The sequence below is a fragment of the Manis javanica genome, chromosome 6, assembly GCF_040802235.1.
Source record: "Manis javanica isolate MJ-LG chromosome 6, MJ_LKY, whole genome shotgun sequence".
NCBI classification, from domain to species: Eukaryota; Metazoa; Chordata; class Mammalia; order Pholidota; family Manidae; genus Manis; species Manis javanica.
The window spans coordinates 126,198,945-126,218,813 of record NC_133161.1 but is presented as its reverse complement, the minus strand read 5'-3'; the positions used below and the strand labels follow the sequence as shown (position 1 = coordinate 126,218,813).

The 19,869-nt window shown below is 38.9% G+C and overlaps 1 protein-coding gene across 1 annotated transcript; it reads right to left on the bottom strand.

Annotated features, from left to right (window-relative positions):
- Positions 1-421: 421 nt before the first annotated feature.
- LOC108388721 (olfactory receptor 4C11) lies at positions 422-1,424 on the bottom strand. Its single transcript, XM_037004518.2, is given in 3 exon segments — positions 422-1,081; positions 1,083-1,276; positions 1,340-1,424. Coding segments are annotated over 3 exon segments (939 nt in total).
- Positions 1,425-19,869: the final 18,445 nt, after the last annotated feature.

The following is a 19,869-nucleotide window of genomic DNA, read 5'->3' as shown; positions in this document are numbered from 1 at the left end:
AGTGAGTTCCTTTGCTTTGAAAGTGATTAAGAGAAAGCAGGACACCTTATTTCTAAAGTGTTCTGGACGGCATTAGAAATCATACCAAACCTGCTACACTTTATTTATGAATCCTCACATATTTGAGCTGCTGTGATTATATATATATATATTCTTTCTTTCTATCAAACTAGAGAGTATACTGTATAGTGAGGTGTAATTCACATTCAGCAATGCCAGTATTGAACTCTCAGGAAAAGAGGGAGTCAGGCTGAGGATGTTAGGAAAGCTACTAGTTTGAGGACAGAAACACAGAAAAAAGTAAGGAGGTCAGGTGCATTGTAGTTGAATGCATGGGGGAGTCAGGATACACACTATGATATTGATCTGTAGAGATTCAGTTAAACCGTGACTCAGCAAGTACTCAACCAAGGCCCACAGTTCATCTTTTGCTTTCAGAGGTAGTTTTGATATGCCACAGCTTTCTCATGGCATTTTTCACTTCTGCATTCCTCAGTGTGTAGATGAGGGGGTTGAGGAAGGGTGTCCCAATAGTATAAATTCCGGACACCATCTTGTCCATGGGGAAAGTGGTTGGGGGACGTGTATAGATGAACATACAGGGACCAAAGAATAAGATGACTACAGTGACGTGGGAAGTGCAAGTGGAGAGAGCTTTTTTCCTCCCTTCTGCACTGTGGTTTCGCAGAGAATGTATGACAATGTATGAGATCATCAGAATCACAAAACTGAATGAGCAAAGGGCCCCACTATTAGACACCACCAGCAGGTTGATCACATAAATATCCATGCATGCAAACTTCAACAAGGGCTGCATATCACAGCAATAATGATCAATCAGATTGGGTCCACAGAAAGGCAACTTCAAGGCTAGGATAATCTGAGCCATAGAATGTATAAAAGACCCATTCCATGCAAGAATAATCAGAATGACGCAGACCAGCCGTCTCATGATGGTTGGGTACCGCAAGGGCTTGCAGATGGCCACATAGCGATCAACGGCCATGAGGATGAGGACAAAGATCTCCATGCAGCCAAATAAATGTAGTGCAAAGATTTGAGTCATGCACTCATTATAAGAGAATGATTTTCTTTGCAGAGAGAGCATCCACAATGAGTCTAGGGGCTGTGGAAGTTGAAAAGCAGGAATCAGCAAAGGACAAATAAAAGAGGAAGAAGTACATGGGGCTCCCAAGTGTTCGGCTGGACTTGATGGTCACAATAATAAGCAAATTCCCCACTACTGTTCCTACATAGAATACAAAGAAGATTTGGACTTACAGTGAACACTCTACTTTAACTATAAGAGTAATTATTCTTATAATTTTGGTAGCACCACCTCATAGGACCATTTTCTGCCTCATAGGATCCTGTGTCAGTCCTAAGAGTATGAATTCAGTTACGCTGCTATTTTGTTGTGTCATTTTAGTTGATGGAGAAAGCAAAGGTTAAAAATAATCTGCCAAAGGAAAAAGAAAAATTTTATCATATGAAGACATATCTGGAGGTCAAAATGCTAGATCACTTATCAATGGGTAATTACTTACCTGCTGTGTACTGTTTTTATCTGAATAGTATGGAATTCTTAAAATCAATTTGATATGTTTACCTGATTGTATATTGTATATATTACATAATATGCTTTTACATTCCTTGAACCAAGTTCAGTTATAAAATACTCTTCCAAAAATATATCTATATATATATAAATAATGTTTGTCTATGCAATTCATAGTCTTTCTTAATAAACCTAAACACATTCACACATGAAGGAGATGAGGTGTGGGTGGAGAGAGACACAATATACATCAAATTTTAACAATGAAGACCCAACCGGTTGGCCTAGTCCATCACGAGACTTCCTTAAATGTGTTGCCTTGACCAAGTTTATTTCCTTTCATTTTACCTCTCTTACCTCTCTAGTTATTTAGGCTTAAATTCAGCTCTATTCAACATTGTACTTTTTTACTATACTATGTTGTATAAAGGCAAATCCTTTCCCCATTCATTGTTTTTCTGAGTCTTTCAACATGCTTTATTAATGCATTGAGTCATTGAGACTAAAATAAAGGAGAAATACAGGAAGAAAATTTCCTGTAAATCAGAACAATCTTTTAAATTTATGGTTCACTGTTAAGCACCAGGGGTTGAGAGATGAGCTCAGAAATCTCCAAATCATCACTAAAACTTTCAGTAGAATTCTTGTGATATTTATTTTGACCATCATGTACTCTGATTTCAAGTAAGAAAAGACAGAAATAAAGAGAATTAATATTTATTAATGTCTGACTATGTGCCAAACAGTGGATGCCTTGTTTATGCACCTTTATATTCTCCAAACAGTAGCATAGTCCATAACAAATTTTAGTGCCAAACTGGTAAAATATAATTACAACTCACATTCCAGATAAAAGCATAGTTTTCAAGGATCAATGGATTTCACTCTGCAATCTTAAAAACACACACACAAAAATGAATAATGTGCAAAAGAACCAATTATAAATAACATGCTCATGTAGAAAGATGTTCAATTTCATTCATAGTTAAATATATTCAAATTAAACTTTCAATTAGATTATCATTTTCACTTATGTTGAATAGAGTAATCTTTACAATAAAAGACTGTTGACATATATTGCTGACAAACTGTGGGGAACAGTTAATCCCACACATTATTGGTAGCAATTTAAGTGGGTTTAATTTCTTAGGGAGTGACTTTCAACACATATATCATAAAAGCACATAGACGTTGATCCAATGATTCCATTTTCTACAGATAAACTCACTACAAGGACAAAGAAAATTATTACAACTCTTATAGCCGGAAAGAAGTCAAAACCCTTCAGAAGGGAGCTAATTGATTCAGGCATAATAATTCATTCATAACAAACATTGATAAAGTTATTGATGAAAACATGGTCTCTAAAAAATATTTTAAAATGAAAAACAGAGAACAGAATGTGTGCTTAGCATGACAAGTTTTAATTAAAAGCATGATTACATATATTACACTTAAAGGCACAATTATACAAAAAACTTATATTTAGAAGAATACCAAAAAAGCATGTACTTGTACTTGTTGTGTGAAGAAATTGCATTGTTTGTGTTAGAGATGTGAGCAATGCCTAATTGTTAGGATGTGCCCTTTTGTATTTAATATCATGATGATTAGTGATGCACTAAAAACACAGCTTTTAAAAATCTTATCTTGAGGGTGGAGCCAAGATGGGGGCGTGAGTAAAGCAGTGGAAATCTCCTCCCAAAACCACATATATCTATGAAAATATAACAAAGACAACCCTTCCTAAAATAGAGACCAGAGGACACGACAACATCCAGACCACATTCACACCTACGAGAACCCAGCACATTGCGAAGGGGGTAAGATACAAGCCCTGGCCAGGCGGGACCCAACCACCCCTCCCCCCAGCCCCTGGCAGGTGGAGAGGAGTCAGCAGGGAGGGAAAGAGAGCCCAGGACTGCTGAACAACCAGCCCCAGGATTCTGGACCAGAGCACAGACACAGTGCATGCGTGGGGTCCAAGATACTGGGGAAACAGGGCAGCAGGACCGGTGAGCGGGTGCCTGAGGCCAATGCTGGAGAACAAAGAAATGGGAGTGGCCATTTGTTTTTTTCTCTCTTTTTTTTTGGCGAGTGCTTTTGGAAGTCTTAAAGGGACAGGGACCCCAATACTAGGGAAACAGGGCAGCAAGACCAGTGAGCAGGTGCCTGATGCCGAAGCCTGAGGACAAAGAAAAGCGAGCATTTTTTAAAATTATTTATTTAATTTTTGTTGTTGTTGTTGTTGTTTTGGTTGTTGAGTGCTTTTGGAAGTCTTAAAGGGGAAGGGCAGGACTCTTAGTCCAGAGGCAGGGGATCTGGGGATCTCTGGGCACTCTAACCTCCTGGGCAGCAGGGAGCATGGAGGCCCCTTATGGAAATAAATAGTCTCCCAGCCTCTCCCCCTCCAATGGGGCTCCACCATTTTGGAGCAGCAGCCCGAGCCAGGCCATGCCCAGAGCAACAGCAGAGATAAACTCCATAGCAGCCAGCAGGAAGCAGAAGCCCTGTCTGTGTGCAGCAACCGAGCAAAAGCCACTAGAGATCACTGTTCTCCCAGGAGAGAAAGGCCACAAACCAAAAAGAAGGAAAGCTCTTCCAGCCGTCACTCGTACCAGCTCGGCAAACTATCTCTATCACCATGAAAAGGCAAAACTACAGGCAGACAAAGATCACAGAGTCAACACCTGAGAAGGATACAGACCTAATCAGTCTTGCTGAACAGGAATTCAAAATAAAAATCATGAAAATGCAGACGGAGATGCAGAGAAAAATGCAAGAGGAATGGGATGAAGTCCGGAGGGAGATCACAGATGCCAGGAAGGAGATTACAGAAGTGAAAGAAACCCTGGAAGGATTTAAAAGCAGAATGGATAAGATGCAAGAGGCCACTGAAGGAATAGAAATTAGAGAACAGGAACGCATAGAAGCTGACATAGAGAGAGATACAATGATCAACAGGAATGAAACAATACTAAGAGAGCTGTGTGACCAATCCAAAAGGAACAATATCTGTATTATAGGGGTAACAGAAGAAGAAGAGAGAAGAAAAGGGATAGAAAGTGTCTTTGAAGAAATAATTGCTGAAAACTTCCCCAAACTCGGGGAGGAAATAATAGAACAGACCACGGAAATACACAGAACCCCCAACAGAAAGGATACAAGGAGGACAACACCAAGACACATAATAATTAAAATGGCAAAGATCAAGGACAAGGAAAGAGTTTTAAAGGCAGCTAGAGAGAAAAAGATCACCTATAAAGGAAAACCCATCAGGCTATCATCAGACTTCTTGACAGAAACCCTACAGGACAGAAGAGAATGACATATTTAATACAATGAAACAGAAGGGCCTTGAACCAAGGATACTGTATCCAGCACGACTATCATTTAAATATAATGGCAGGATTAAACAATTCCCAGACATGCAAAATCTGAGGGAATTTGCTTCCCACAAACCACCTCTACAGGGCATCTTACAGGGACTGCGCTAGATGGGAGCACTCCTAGAAAAAGCACAGAAAAAAACACCAAACATATGAAGAAAGGAAAAGGAGGAATAAGAAGGGAGAGAAGAAAAGAACCTCCAGACAGTGTATATAACAGCTCAATAAGTGAGCTAAGTAGGGCAGTAAGATATGAAAGAGGCTAATCTTGAATCTTTGGTACCCACGAATCTAAAGCTTGCAATGGCAATAAGTACATATCTTTCAATAGTCACCCCAAATGTAAATGGACTTAATGCACAAATCAAAAGACAAAGAGTAATAGAATGGATAAAAAAGCAAGACCCATCTAGATGTGGCTTCAAGAAACTCACCTCAAACTGAAAGACATGCACAGACTAAAAGTCAAGGGATGGAAAAACATATTTCAGGCAAACATCAGCGAGAAGAAAGCAGGGGTTGCAGTACAAATATCAGACAAAATAGACTTCAAAACAAAGAAAGTAACAAGAGATAAAGAAGGACACTACATAATGATAAAGGGCTCAGTCCAACAAGAGGATATAACCTTTCTAAATATATATACACCCAACACAGGAGCACCAGCATTTCTGAAACAAATACTAACAGAACTAAAGGGGGAAATAGACTGCAATACATTCATTTTAGGAGACTTCAACACACCACTCACCCCAAAGGATAGATCCACTGGGCAGAAAATAAGTAAGGACACACAGGCACTGAACAACACACTAGAACAGATGGACCTAATAGACATCTATAGAACTCTACATCCAAAAGCAACAGGATATACATTCTTCTCACATGCACATGGAGCATTCTCCAGAATAGACCACATACTAGTTGTTCACAAAAAGAGCCTCAGTAAATTCCAAAATACTGAAATTCCACCAACTAATTTTTCAGACCACAAAGGTATAAAACTAGAAATAAATTCTACAAAGAAAACAAAAAGGCTCACAAACACATGGAGGCTTAACAACATGCTTCTAAATAATCAATGGATCAATGAACAAATCAAAATAGAGATCAAGGAATATATAGAAACAAATGACAACAACAACACAAAGCCCCAACTTCTGTGGGACGCAACAAAAGCATTCTTAAGAAGAAAGTATATAGGGATCCAGGCACACTTGAAGAAGGAAGAACAATCCCAAATGAACAGTCTAACATCACAATTATCGAAACTGGAAAAAGAAGAACAAAAGAGGCCTAAGGTCAGCAGAAGGAGGGACATAATAAAGAACAGAGAAGAAATAAACAATATTGGGAAGAATAAAACAATAGCAAAACTCAAGAAAACCAAGAGCTGGTCCTTTGAAAAAATAAACAAAATCCTCAGGCCAAACTAATTAAGAGAAAAAGAGTATCAACACAAATCAACAGAACCAGAAATGAGAACGGAAAAATCACGACAGACTCCACAGAAATACAAAGAATTATTAAAGACTACTATGAAAACCTATATGCCGACAAGCTGGAAAGCCTAGAAGAAATGGACAATTCCTAGAAAAATACAACCTTCCAAGACTGACGAAGGAAGAAACACAAAAGTTAAACAAACCAATTACGAACAAATAAATTGAAGCGGTAATCAAAAAACTACCCAAGAACAAAACCCCTGGGCCGGAAGGATTTACCTCGGAATTTTATCAGACACACAGAGAAGACATAATACCCACTATCCTTAAAGTTTTCCAAAAAATAGAAGAGGAGGGAATACTCCCAAACTCATTATATGAAGCCAACATCACTCTAATACCAAAACCAGGCAGAGACCCCACCAAAAAAGAAAATCACAGGCCAATATCCCCGATGAATGCAGATACAAAAATATACTCAATAAAATATTAGCAAACTGAATTCAACAGTATATGAAAAGTATCATACACCATAACCAAGTGGGATTCATCCCAGGGATGCAAGAATGGTACAACATTCGAAAATCCATCAACATCATCCACCACATCAACAAAAAGAAAGACAAAAACCACATGATCATCTGCATAGATGCTGAAAAAGCATTTGACAAAATTCAACATCCATTCATGATAAAAACTCTCAGAAAAATGGGTATAGAGGGCAAGTACCTCAACATAATAAAGGCCATATATCATAAATCCACAGCCTACATTATACTGAACAGCGAGAAGCTGAAAGCTTTTCCTCTGAGATTGGGAACTAGACAGGGATGCCCTCTCTCCCCACTGCTATTTAACATAGTACAGAAGGTCCTAGCAACAGCAATCAGGCAAAACAAAGAAATATAAGGAATCCAGATTAGTAAAGAAGAAGTTAAACCGTCACTATTTGCAGATGACTTGATATTGTACATAAAAAACCCTAAAGACTCCTCTTCAAAACTACTAGAACTGATATCAGAATACAGCAAAGTTGCAGGATACCAAAGTAACACACAGAAATCTGTAGCTTTCCTATACACTAACAATGAACCAATAGAAAGAGAAATCAGAAAAGCAATTCCATTCACAATTGCATCAAAAAGAATAAAATACCTAGGAATAAACCTAACGAAAGAAGTGAAAACCCTATACCCTGAAAACTACAAGTCACTCTTAAGAGATATTAAAGGGGACACTAACAAATGGAAACTCATCCCATGCTCGTGGCTAGGAAGAATCAATATTGTCAAAATGGCCATCCTGCCCAAAGCAATATACATATTTCATGCAATCCCTATCGAATTACCAGCAATATTCTTCAATGAACTGGAACAAATAATTCAAAAATTCCTATGGAAACACCAAAGACCCCGAATAGCCAAAGTAATCCTGAGAAAGAAGAATACAGTAGTGGGGATCTCACTCTCCAACTTCAAGCACTACTATAAAGCCATAGTAATCAAGACAATTTGGTACTGGCACAAGAACAGAGCCACAGACCAGTGGAACAGATGCGAGACTCCAGACAATAAAGCAAACATATACGGTCAATTAATATTTGATAAAGGACCCATGGACACACAATGGCAAAATGACAGTCTCTTCAACACATGGTGTTGGCAAAACTGGACAGTACATGTAAGAGAATGAAACTGGACCATTGTCTAACCCCATATACAAAAGTAAATTCAAAATGTATCAAAGACCTGCATGTAAGTCATGAAACCATTAAACTATTATTAAAAAAACATAGGCAAAAACCTCTTAGACATAAACATGAGTGACCTCTTCTTGAACATATCTCCCCGGGCAAGGAAAACAAGAGCAAAAATGAACAAGTGAGACTATATTAAGCTGAAAAGCTGCTGTACAGGAAAAGACACCATCAATAGAACAAAAAGGAACCCTACAGTATGGGAGAATATATTTGAAAATGACAGATCCGATAAAGGCTTGACATCCAGAATATATAAAGAGCTCACCCACCTCAACAAACAAGAAACAAACAATCCACTTAAAAAATGGGCAGAGGAAATGAACAGACAGTTCTCCAAAAAAGAAATACAGATGGCCAACAGACACATGAAAAGATGCTCCACATTGCTAATTATCAGAGAAATGCAAATTAAAACCACAATGAGGTATCACCTCACACCAGTAAGGATGGCTACCATCCAAAAGACAAACAACAACAAATGCTAGCGAGGCTGTGGAGAAAGGGGAACCCTCCTACACTGCTGTTGGGAATGTAAGTTAGTCCAACCACTGTGGAAAGCCACATGGAGGTTCCTCAAAATGCTCAAAATAAACTTACCATTTGACCCAGGAATTCCACTCCTAGGAATTTACCCTAAGAACGCAGCACTCAAGTTTGAAAAAGACAGATGCACCCCTATGTTTATCACAGCACTATTTACAATAGCCAAGAATTGGAAGCAACCTAAGTGTCCATCAATAGATGAATGGATAAAGAAGATGTGGTACTTATACACAATGGAATACTACTCAGCCATAAGAGGAAAAGAAATCCTACCATTTGCAGCAACATGGATGGAGCTAGAGGGTATTATGTTCAATGAAATAAGCCAAGCGGAGAAAGAGAATTACCAAATGATTTCACTCATCTGTGCAGTATAAGAACAAAGGAAAAACTGACAGAAGAAAACAGCAGCAGAATCACAGAACCCAAGAATGGACTAACAGGTGCCAAAGGGAAAAGTACTGGGGAGGATGGGTGGGTAGGGAGCAATGAGGGGGTGGGAAGATGAAAGAGGGTATTAAGATTAGCATGCATAAAGGGGGGGGTGGGAGAAAGGGGAGGGCTGCACAACACAGAGAAGACAAGTAGTGATCCTACAGTATGTTGCTATGCTGATGGACAGTGACTGTAAAGGGGTTTATAGGGGGGACCTGGTATAGGGGAGAGCCTAGTAAGCATAATATTCTTCATGTAATTGTAGATTAACGATAACAAAAAAAATAGAAAGGGGGATTACTCCCTGATAGGATAAAACTGTAAATCAATGATTAATGCATGCTTTAATTATCCTTAATTTTGATCATTTAAAGGGTGTCAGATGATCCACTATGGAAGTATATTTTTCTGATAGTATTCCTTTCTCTTAAAAAAAAAAAAAGCAGTTCCTGTGTGGTGACATCCAATAAGTTCTTCACAATGGTATAAAGGGCATATCAAAGTGTGGGCAAACGGTCTGTTTGTGTTTATACAGAGGATCAAAGCCCAATTGGGCTACCCAGAAAATGAAATAAGATATGACATGAAGAAGAAGTTCCAACATCAACATACTCTGAAAGAGTCATTCCAGAAGATGATCATCAAAAAACGTCAACAAAGATCCCGGTGCTGTTGCAGTTGTAACTGCGTTCATCCCACTGGTTCCTGGAATTGCCATTGGAATGAAGAAGGAGATATCTAAACTGGCCTGTGCATACAGTAAAACAACAAATTTGACTGGATCTATACTGTTGGAACTCAACCAAGAATTAGGAGAAATGGAAGTTGCAGCGCTCCAAAATCTTGAGACTACAGACTATCTACTGTTAAAAGAACATATGGGATGTGAACAGTTCCCAGGAATGTGTTGTTTTAAATTGTCTGATTTTTCTCAAACTATTCAAATTCAGTTTGACAATATCCATCATATCATAGATAAGTTTTCACAAATGCTTATGGTGCCTAACTGGTTTTCTTGGTTTCACTGGAGATGGCTGGTAATTGTAGGTCTGCTTTAGTTATGTAACTCTATTCCTATTATGTTAATGTGTGTGCACAATTTAATTAGTAGTTTAAAAGCTATACATGCTTAAGTTACTCCACAAGAAGATATGTCAAGGAAATAACCAATTTTCCCATGTTTTCTTCCATCTGCTACTTCTATAGCTTTTTTTCTTCCTTCCTAATTACAACCCTTAAATAGAATTCGTGCCTCATATGGACTTTACCGAGTATCATAATTCTTCCCAGTGGTAAAGATACCTCAAGACAAATGCTGAGCATAAAACCCAGAGGGCATAAATCTGCAAAGAAGTAAAAAGCTAACCTTTTCAAACAATATGGCTTCTCTCTCACTTACCAACTTTACATTTCCCTGTATGGCCCCGGAAGATGACTGGTTAGCCAGAGACGGGTAAGATTCCTCAAGGGAGGAACAACCTAAGACAGGCACAGTCACAGGGGAGCCATCAGGTGAGAAATTGGGGATCAACAGAGGTGAGGCTTAGAACCTCACCCCCCCCCCCGTTTTGAGAGAAATCTTCTGCATCCGTGGATGTATTATTGCCCTTGTGTAGCTTGGATTAACACATAGTCTACAGGCACACACATGATCATCTACATTTGTTCTCTTACAACACTAAACTATGTTTTCTACCTTTATCTTGCATCTACCTACCACTTCAGCATTTTATTTAAAAAAAATAAATAAATAAAAATAATAATAATAATAATAATAATAATAATAATAATAATAAGGGAGAAATGTGGGACTCACATATAAATCAAGTATAAAAGTCAAAGGAATATTCATATCTGACCTGATTGTTTGTAATTCATTATGCGTGATCAAAACTGAAAGTTTCGGTGATGACTGCCCTTGTACTGTTCACCATGTAAGAATTTATTCACTATGTAAGAATTTGTTCAGCATGTAAGAACTTGTTCCTTGTGCTTCAGAAGATCGGAGACTGATGAGAATTAGGCTGGGGGTGGATTAATGATTGTGCATTGAGTCCCCTGTACAGAATTTTATTGTTGTTAACTGTTAACCATTTGATCAATACGAGAGATGCCCTCTCAAAAAAAAATTCTTATCTTAAGAGATGGTTTATTATTCACACTGGCATATCACTGACCCATCACAGTGTTCTTCTGGTGTAAACAGGAAAGACAGCAATATCTTAAATGCAATAATAAGACCCTAAAGTTTAATACAGTGAGTCATTTTCTGGAACTTATGGCCTTTCAATCACATCACACACCACCATGCTTTCATTAACCACACATTTGCTGGCTTTCTTGGATGTTTCCAAATGTGCTCTTATTGAAGCTCTTCAACAAATGAATGACAATTCATTGCTGGTTTATACAGATTAATAATATTATATGCAAATCCCTTATCTATATCTGTATATCTATACAGAGACATATAGAGATATATAGAGATAGGTACATGTACACAGTTTGCATGATTTACATATCTACAAATAAAAGTATACAAATCATGTGAATTATATATATGTATATATACATGTATATAGATACATAAACATACAAATATATATCTATTTTAGAATTATTTACCCAAGATCCTATATTTTAGAATGAAGTGACATAAAGGTGGGAATTTTTGCCAATAAAGTAATGAATTTCAGCAACTAGGTAAAAGTAGATGATTAAGAAATATGTGTTGAAGGACCAGAATTAGGAAAATGTCCATAGATAAAACCAAACAGTGATCCATGGTATTTTATACTCAGTTGCATTGAGGAAAAGGAAAGTCTGAATCCTAATATCCATGCCAAAATCATCATTTCCATGGAATATTTCCAGGAAACACCCAAATATGTGATTTTTGTCTGCTCTACTCCAATAGCCCTTACCTAGTAGTTCCCATTCCATCAGGAGCTGCTGTGCACATCTTTTATTTCCATCATCTCACTGTAGAATATAAGGCCCTCCTAGATATGCCCTAAACATTCCATCCTTCCACCAATGTGTTATATGTATGAGATACATTGATCAGACTCATATGTTCCAAGTAAGAAAAACAACTAGCTTAATCCCCAATTTAAATTTTGCCAGCTTTGTAAGAGCTTATGCAGAAATGAGGATGTTCAGTTGCCCTCTTTTCTTTCCAAGGTACTTTGAACAACCTCTGCTCCTAATAGATTTAAAAACAAAAAGTGTTTCTAAAATTATGTCTGCTTCTCTGGAACCAGAGCTGTTTGCTCTTCCAAAGAGACTATATTCTCACTCATGTGCCAGATTGCAGGCTAAGACAGTCGCAGATTCAGCCCCCACTTTCTGAATCCAGTCACAAAGGAGTTTGACAGGGAAATGCTTCACTTTTGCTTTCCCTGGAGGAATATTTAAACATGAATGATGCAAAATATTGGAGTCTGGGGAAGGTCATTCCCTAAAGTGTCTCTTCCCTTCCTTATTAAGAACATTGATGTGATAAATAATTTAATCTCCAATATGGGTTATTACATCATGGAGAAAGGATGGCCTATCCTTGCAATTATGCAAGTGTTCATATGGGACAGTAATGATATATTTTGACTGGAAAAAACTAACGATCACTTAGTGCCCAGGACCAGGTGTCTCATTCCTTCTCCAATAAAATGAAATAGGGTTTCTTGAAGGAATGGCTGATTCTAGGTTTGGGACAGGGAATGTACAAGAGGAACTGGGGCATATTGTAATGCAAGAAAGCAAGGAAGTGCTAACACCCACACCCACACACATACTCACACACACACGTGTACTCACACCATGATGAGGATATGCCAGAGGGACACAGGAGCCTGTAAAAGAGGCCGCAGTGCCCAAAGCTGGAAAAAGATTGAGCATCAAAATGAATAGCACAAATTTACACATAACCCAAAGTATAAAATAAGTATTTGTGAGTTAAATGATAAATACGTTTGAATAACTGGAAAAGAATCAAAATAATTCTAAACGACTTATGTAGATGTTCTGCCTTCAAAGTCTCCACCTCTAAGTGCGGGCTGTACACAGTGACTTCCTTCCAAAAGGCACATGTGGAGTGGGGTAGGGCGTGACTTCACAAAAGGGACATGTGACACATGTTGCTTCAGCCAGGTGACCAAGTTTAACAGCGACAGTGATAAGTCACATTGAGATCATGTTCCCACTGAGATGAGGTGGTGGAAATGGCACTTTGCCCCTATAAACCTTCTCCCAATAATCCACAAAACCGATCTTGAGTAAAATATCAGACAAACTTAACTGAAGACTTTTGCACAAAATGTCTGTCTATTTTTCCTCAAAACTGCCAAGGTCATCACTCAGAAGTAAACTGATAATCTGTCCCTGCCTACGGGTGCCAAAGAAAACACAACAACTTTATGTGATATGGTTTCCGGAATCCGGTTCTGGAGAATAAAAAAAAATTATTGAAAACTAATTTGTTAGGAATCTGGTTAAATACAGATTTTAGTTAAAAGTAATATATTTAAAAAATAATTAACATCGACTGATATATTATTTTGACAAATGTGCCATACTAATTAATATAAGATGATAATAAGGGGAATAAATGTGGAGTTCATGGAAAGTCTGTATTAGTTTTACAACTTCCCTGTGAATGGCATGTTACATTTAATACACCCTCAAAGTTTATCTGTGTTGCAGCATGTCAGAAATTCCTTCCTTTCCACACTGAATGATATTCCATTGGATGCAGAACACACTCTGTTTAACCGTTTATATGCTGAAGGACACTAGGGTTGCTCACCTATTTTGGCAGTTGTGAGTAATGTGCCATTAACATGAATGTGCAAGTATCTCTTCTAGTCCCTGCTTTCAGTTTTTTTGGTATATATCCAGAGGAGAATTCCTGGATCTAATGGTCATTTTATTTTTAACTTTTTGAGGATTGCCATACTATCTTTCAAATAGGCTGCCCCATTTTACATTATCATGAACAGGGCACAAAATGTGTGTAATGATGTTTGGCATCTTTTCATATTTTCTGTGTTCAATTATATATATTCTTTGCCTAATTTTTATTCAGGTTGTCACTGACTTATAGAAATTCCTTGTATGTTTTGGATAATGGTTCGTTATCAGATATGCACTTACAAGTGTTTCTTCCTACAACATGAGTCACTTTTTCCACTCTCTTAATTGTGGTCTTTGATTCATAGAAGGTTTTAATTTCAATGTACTCCAATCAATCTATTTTTTTCTTCTGTAGTCTGTGTCTTTGGTGCCATATTCAAGAAGTTATGGCTTCATCTAATGTCCTGAAGCTTTTCCTCTGTATTTCTTCCTAAGTGTTCTATAATTTTAGTTCTTATATTTAGGTGTTTGATTCATTTTGAGTTATTTTGTATATACTATAAGTTACAAGTCAACTTTCATTCTTTTGCATCAGAATATCAAGTTTTCCCATCACCATTTGTTGGAAAAACTATCCTTTCCTCATTGGATACTCTTGGTACCCCTGTAGAAACTGGCTGGACAAAAATGAGTTATTTTGTATATACTATAAGTTACGAGTCAACCTTCATTCTTTTGCATCAGAATATCAAAACCTAGATACCTGTCTTTATGCCAATATCACACTGTTCTGTTAACTGTAGCTTTACAATAAGTTTTGAGATCAGGAAGTATGGGTGCCTCTACTTAGTTGTTCTCGAGACTTTTTTGTCTTTAGGGTCCCTTGAGATTTCATTTGAAATTTTTAGATTCTTCTGTATCTTCAAAAACCACCATGGAGTGTTGATAAGGAATGTATTGAATCTGTATTAGGTATTGAATCTCTATTGTTTTTGGTATTATTGACATCTAAACAATATTTCTTCTAATCCATGAAAATGTGATATATTTCAGAACACACATGTCTGTATGTGCATATTTATAGAAGTATATGAAGATATTTATTATAAGTGGTAGACTCTTCTATATATTTCAGTTGACAAGTACAAAATATGTACAGCCAGTGTCTCATTTTGAGTTGAAAGACCAGGAACTGCTGTAAACCATAGCATCCACTGTCCCGATTCAGATTCACAGGCAGGAAGCTGCTGGAGAATCCAGAAGAGTTCACGTGCCCGTGTGCAGACTGTGAGACAGGAAGAGCTGGTGTTTCAGCCCTCAGGCTCCCAGGCAGGAGAATTCCCTCTTACTCAGAGGAGTCAGCCTTTTGTAATTTTCAGGCCTTCAGTTTATTGGATGAGGACCACCTACATTAGTGAGGGCAACCCGCCTTGCAGTGCACCAGTTCAGATGCTAATACCATCTAGGCAAACCTCACAGTCACAACCCCAAGCATATGCAAGCAAATATTTGTGCACACTGTGGCCCAGTGAAGTTAACACATAATATTAGCCATCATAAGAGAGCCCAGATATAAACCCAAGCATAAATGGTCAATTAATATACAATAAAGGATCCATGTATATACATGGAAAAATGACAGCCTTTTCAACAGCTGGTGTTAGCAAAACAGCACAGCTACATGCAGGAGAATGAAACTAGATTATTGTCAAACCCCATACACAAAAGTAAACTCACAATGGATCAAAGACCTGAATGTAAGTCATGAAACCATAAAACGCTTAGAAGAAAACAGGCAAAAATCTCTTCAATATCTCCTTGGGAAAGGGAAACAAAATAAAAAATGAACAAATGGGACTATATCATGCTTCTGTACAGCAAAGGACACCATCAGCAGAACAAAAAGACATCCTACAGTATGGGAGAATATATTTGTATCCAACAAGGGGTTAACATCCAAAACACGTAAAGAACTCATACCCTCAACACCCAAAAAGAAACAACCCTATTATAAAATGGGCCAAGGATCTGAACAGACACTTCCCCAAAGAAGAAACTCAGATGGCCAACAGGCACATGAAAAGATGCTCCACATCACCAATCATCAGGGAAATGCAAATTAAAACCACAATGAGATATCACCTCACACCAGTTAGGATGGCCAAAGTAGAAAAGTCTAGGAACAACAAATGCTGGCGAGGATGCAGAGAAAGGAGAACCCTCCCACACTGCCAGTAGAAATGTAAACTAGTTCAACCATTGTGGAAAGCAATATGGAGGTTCCTCAAAAAGCTACAAATAGAAATGCTATTTGACCTGAGGAATCCACTCCTAGGAATTTACCTGAACAAAACAAGATCCCTGTATTAAAAAGACATTATGCACCCCTATGTTTATTGCAGCACTACTTACAGTAGCCGAGTGTCCACAACTTAAGTGTCCATCAGTAGATGAATGGATCAAGAAGAGGTGGTACATATACACAATGGAATACTATTCAGCCATAAGAAGGAAATAAATTCTACCATTTGCAACAACATGGATGGAGCTAGTGGGTATTATGCTCAGTGAAATAAGTCAGGCGGACAAAGACAAATACCAAATGATTTCGCTCATTTGTGGAGTATAACAATGAAGCAAAACTGAAGGAACAAAATAGCAGTAGACTCACAGACTCCAAGAGTGGTTACCAAAGGGGAGGGGTAGGGGAGGACAGGTGGGGTAGGAGGGAGAAGGGGATTTTGGGGTGTCATGACTGGTCCACATGGTGTGTGGGGGTTCACAGGGAAGACGGTATAGCTCAAAGAAGACAAATAGTAACTCTCTGGCATCTTACTACACTGATGGACAGTGACTGCAATGGGGTATGGGGTTGACTTAAAATAAGGTGAACGTAATAACCACATTGTTTTTCTTGTGAAACCTTCATAAGAGTGTATATCAATGATACCTTAAAAAAATAAACTATCATAAGTCCATTGCTTCAACTTAGCACCTAGATACATCTCCTTAAACTGTACTTAATCTCCAAAGAAAGTCATTAGTGAGGTCATAACTTGAGCTAACATGATACAACTGTCCTGTGTACAACTGAAAATTCATGAACCCTACCCAGAAGGGAAGGTGTAGTCTTTGGGTTGTTTGCTCTTCTCCTTAATATCCTGTAACTTAAATATGGTGATAGTAAATTGGAAATACTAAAATACTGTGGTGGAAAGTCAAGATTCTTACATTACATGATAGGGTAATAAGAGAGGAAAGTAAACAAAGATATTACCTTAATGTATATGCATATAGAAACATAAATAGAAGGAGGACAAACAACAATTATTGTCTTCGTATTTCTAAGTGGTTACACGGTTATAGATGTTTTTTCTGTTACTTGTTTGTATTCAGTGTGCCCTCAGCAGGCTCCAAAACTAATCATGGTTCTTCACCTGGTGGGGCGACACAGACCTTCACTGCTAAAGGGTCTGGGCCATTAGTAGCCCTGCCTGGATTGGGTTGTTGTGGTTTTCCATTGACCTTAATCACTGGTAAGACCAATAGGTTTCCTGTCTGTTTCTCTTCTAAGAGCACCATGATAAACTAGCAACACTGTTAGTCCACTGCTGTTGATTATTCTGATGGCTGCTTTCACTCCGCTGCCCCTTATGGTAGCCATGCCCCACCTTGCTTTAGGTGTTGTTTGACACCACTTGGGCACTGCTACTTGGGATCAAATGACTCGCATTCTTAGATTTCCCAGTCCAGTGACTATAGTTCTCACCAGAGGTCTGACCTATAGAAAACAGTGATCACAGAGCTTTCCAAGTATACTGGGCCTCCCGCTACACATTCATTTCTTATGGTAATGATGAAAGGGATGCCTTCTGGTCCTCCCTGTGTGGTTAAGTAGATCTTAAAGGATAAATCCATTCTAAGTTACACTCTCCCTAGGCCTTTGAACCTCTTCCTCTGTATCAAACCAAGCCCAGTCTGGCATTTCTAACTTGCTCACTGTGGCCACCTTCTGGTTCGTGTTCCAGCACCAACGACACAAACTTTTACAGCCTTTCTTGACTTCCCCGGCTGCCACACTGAGTGAGGAATCTCTCCATAGTGGGCCCGTGCCGATACATTTCTCATGATCGAATTTTACATTTGTTCTCTAATTATCCCACACCTTTAGTATCCATTGCTGTATGTATTCCACAGAATTCTTTCTGTGTAAATTAGGAAACTCAAGTAGTAATTTGGAATGTAGAGCACCTCCTCATGGGTTACACTTGGTGCGTCACCTTAGGGCCCTCAAGGGAGTTGAAACTAGATCCAAGTCTAGAAGGAGGGGGCGGTGGGGTGTGTCCACGGAGAATCAGCTTTCTCTCATGGCAGCTGCCCCAAGGTGGGCCATTGCAGTTTCCTCAGACAACGTGGGTCAGTCATTCAGACTGAGGTGGAGAAGCTCTCTCACTGATGAGGAAGGTTCATCCTCTGTGTTCCTGGATCTTCCAGTAATCTAGGTCAGAATGCAGTTTTCATCTGTAACTCTTCTTTCTCAAATCTTCATCCTGAATCCAGTTCTTTTGTTTATAACTCCTAAATACTTCTTAATCCATTCGCTCTCTCTCCATGGATGGTTTAGATTCCCTGGATGAAAATCCTGAGATGGGATTTTTACGAAAGTGATTTGTACTGAGTAGGGCTGAGGACAGCAGGGAGAAGAAAGGATACAGTCCTGCTTGGAGCCTGGAGTCTGGCCTCAGCCTGGAGCTACGGAAGCTCTGGGCTATCATGGTACTAGACCTGGTTCTGCCTTGAGGCAAAGGGACCAGCCCGCTTTAACCCCCATTCCAGTCATTCATTGGTCGGCTGTGGGTTCTGCAGTAACAGTCATAACCCCCGAGGTGTGGCAGCTCAAATTTTCTCTAGTGCAGGTGGACAGAGGAGGATGGGGCTCCAGCTCTCAGCAGCCCTGCGCAGCGGCTGGAGCCCAGGTGTACTGGCCTGTGACGGGCCCGGGGCTGGGAGCAGCAGGGCCCACCCAACGCTGCCTCCTCACGGGCACCGCCAGAGTCCAGGCCTCCCTCCTTTTGCACCCACAGCATTGCAGTAACCTCCTAACTGCTCTCCATCTCCCGAACTTGGCCCCTTCAGCCCATTTCCCACTCCAATAACCTGTAAGTTACTGTCTAAAACTCAAATAACCTGCACCACTCACTTGTTTAAAAGACCTTCCAATGTTGTCCACAGTGTACTTAGCATTGAGCTTTAACACAATTATGAGAACTTTCTTGATCTTCCTGTTCTGTCTCTCCAGCTTCATATCTTGCTATTTACCCTTTATAAGCTCAGTGCCCAGCATGGTCACCAACACACAATAGGTGTTCAACCAATAATTGTTGAGTGAATAGATGAATTAGCACCCACAGCTATGTTGAACTGATTAGGTTTCCTGTATCGTCATTTCCACCTTCTGAGCTTCGTCACGCAGTCTCTCTCCTGGAATGTTCTCACTCCATCTGATGCCTATTTGCTCTGCTGACTGTTATTTGTGCTTTGGGTCCTATTATTTATTTTCATCCTGGAACCCTCCCTGACTCCTTACGTCTTTCTTGTGTGTCCCTAAGTCTTGCTCTGATACCACCTGGGCCTGCACTGTCTTACCATTCATCACATATTACTGAAATTTCAAGCTCCCTTTTGGATTTCTCTTGGTGGATCGTAAGCTCCATGATGGTGAGATCTGCATATTTCTTTATGAACCACTGAAGCATCAGAAACTATCAAGGTGCCTGATACTTTCTTTGAGCTCAAATATAATTGTTGATTAATAAATAAAAGATGAAAAGAATTAATGTATTTATTCTGGAATTACTTTGTTTAGAGATGGAGCAACTTATTTTTTTA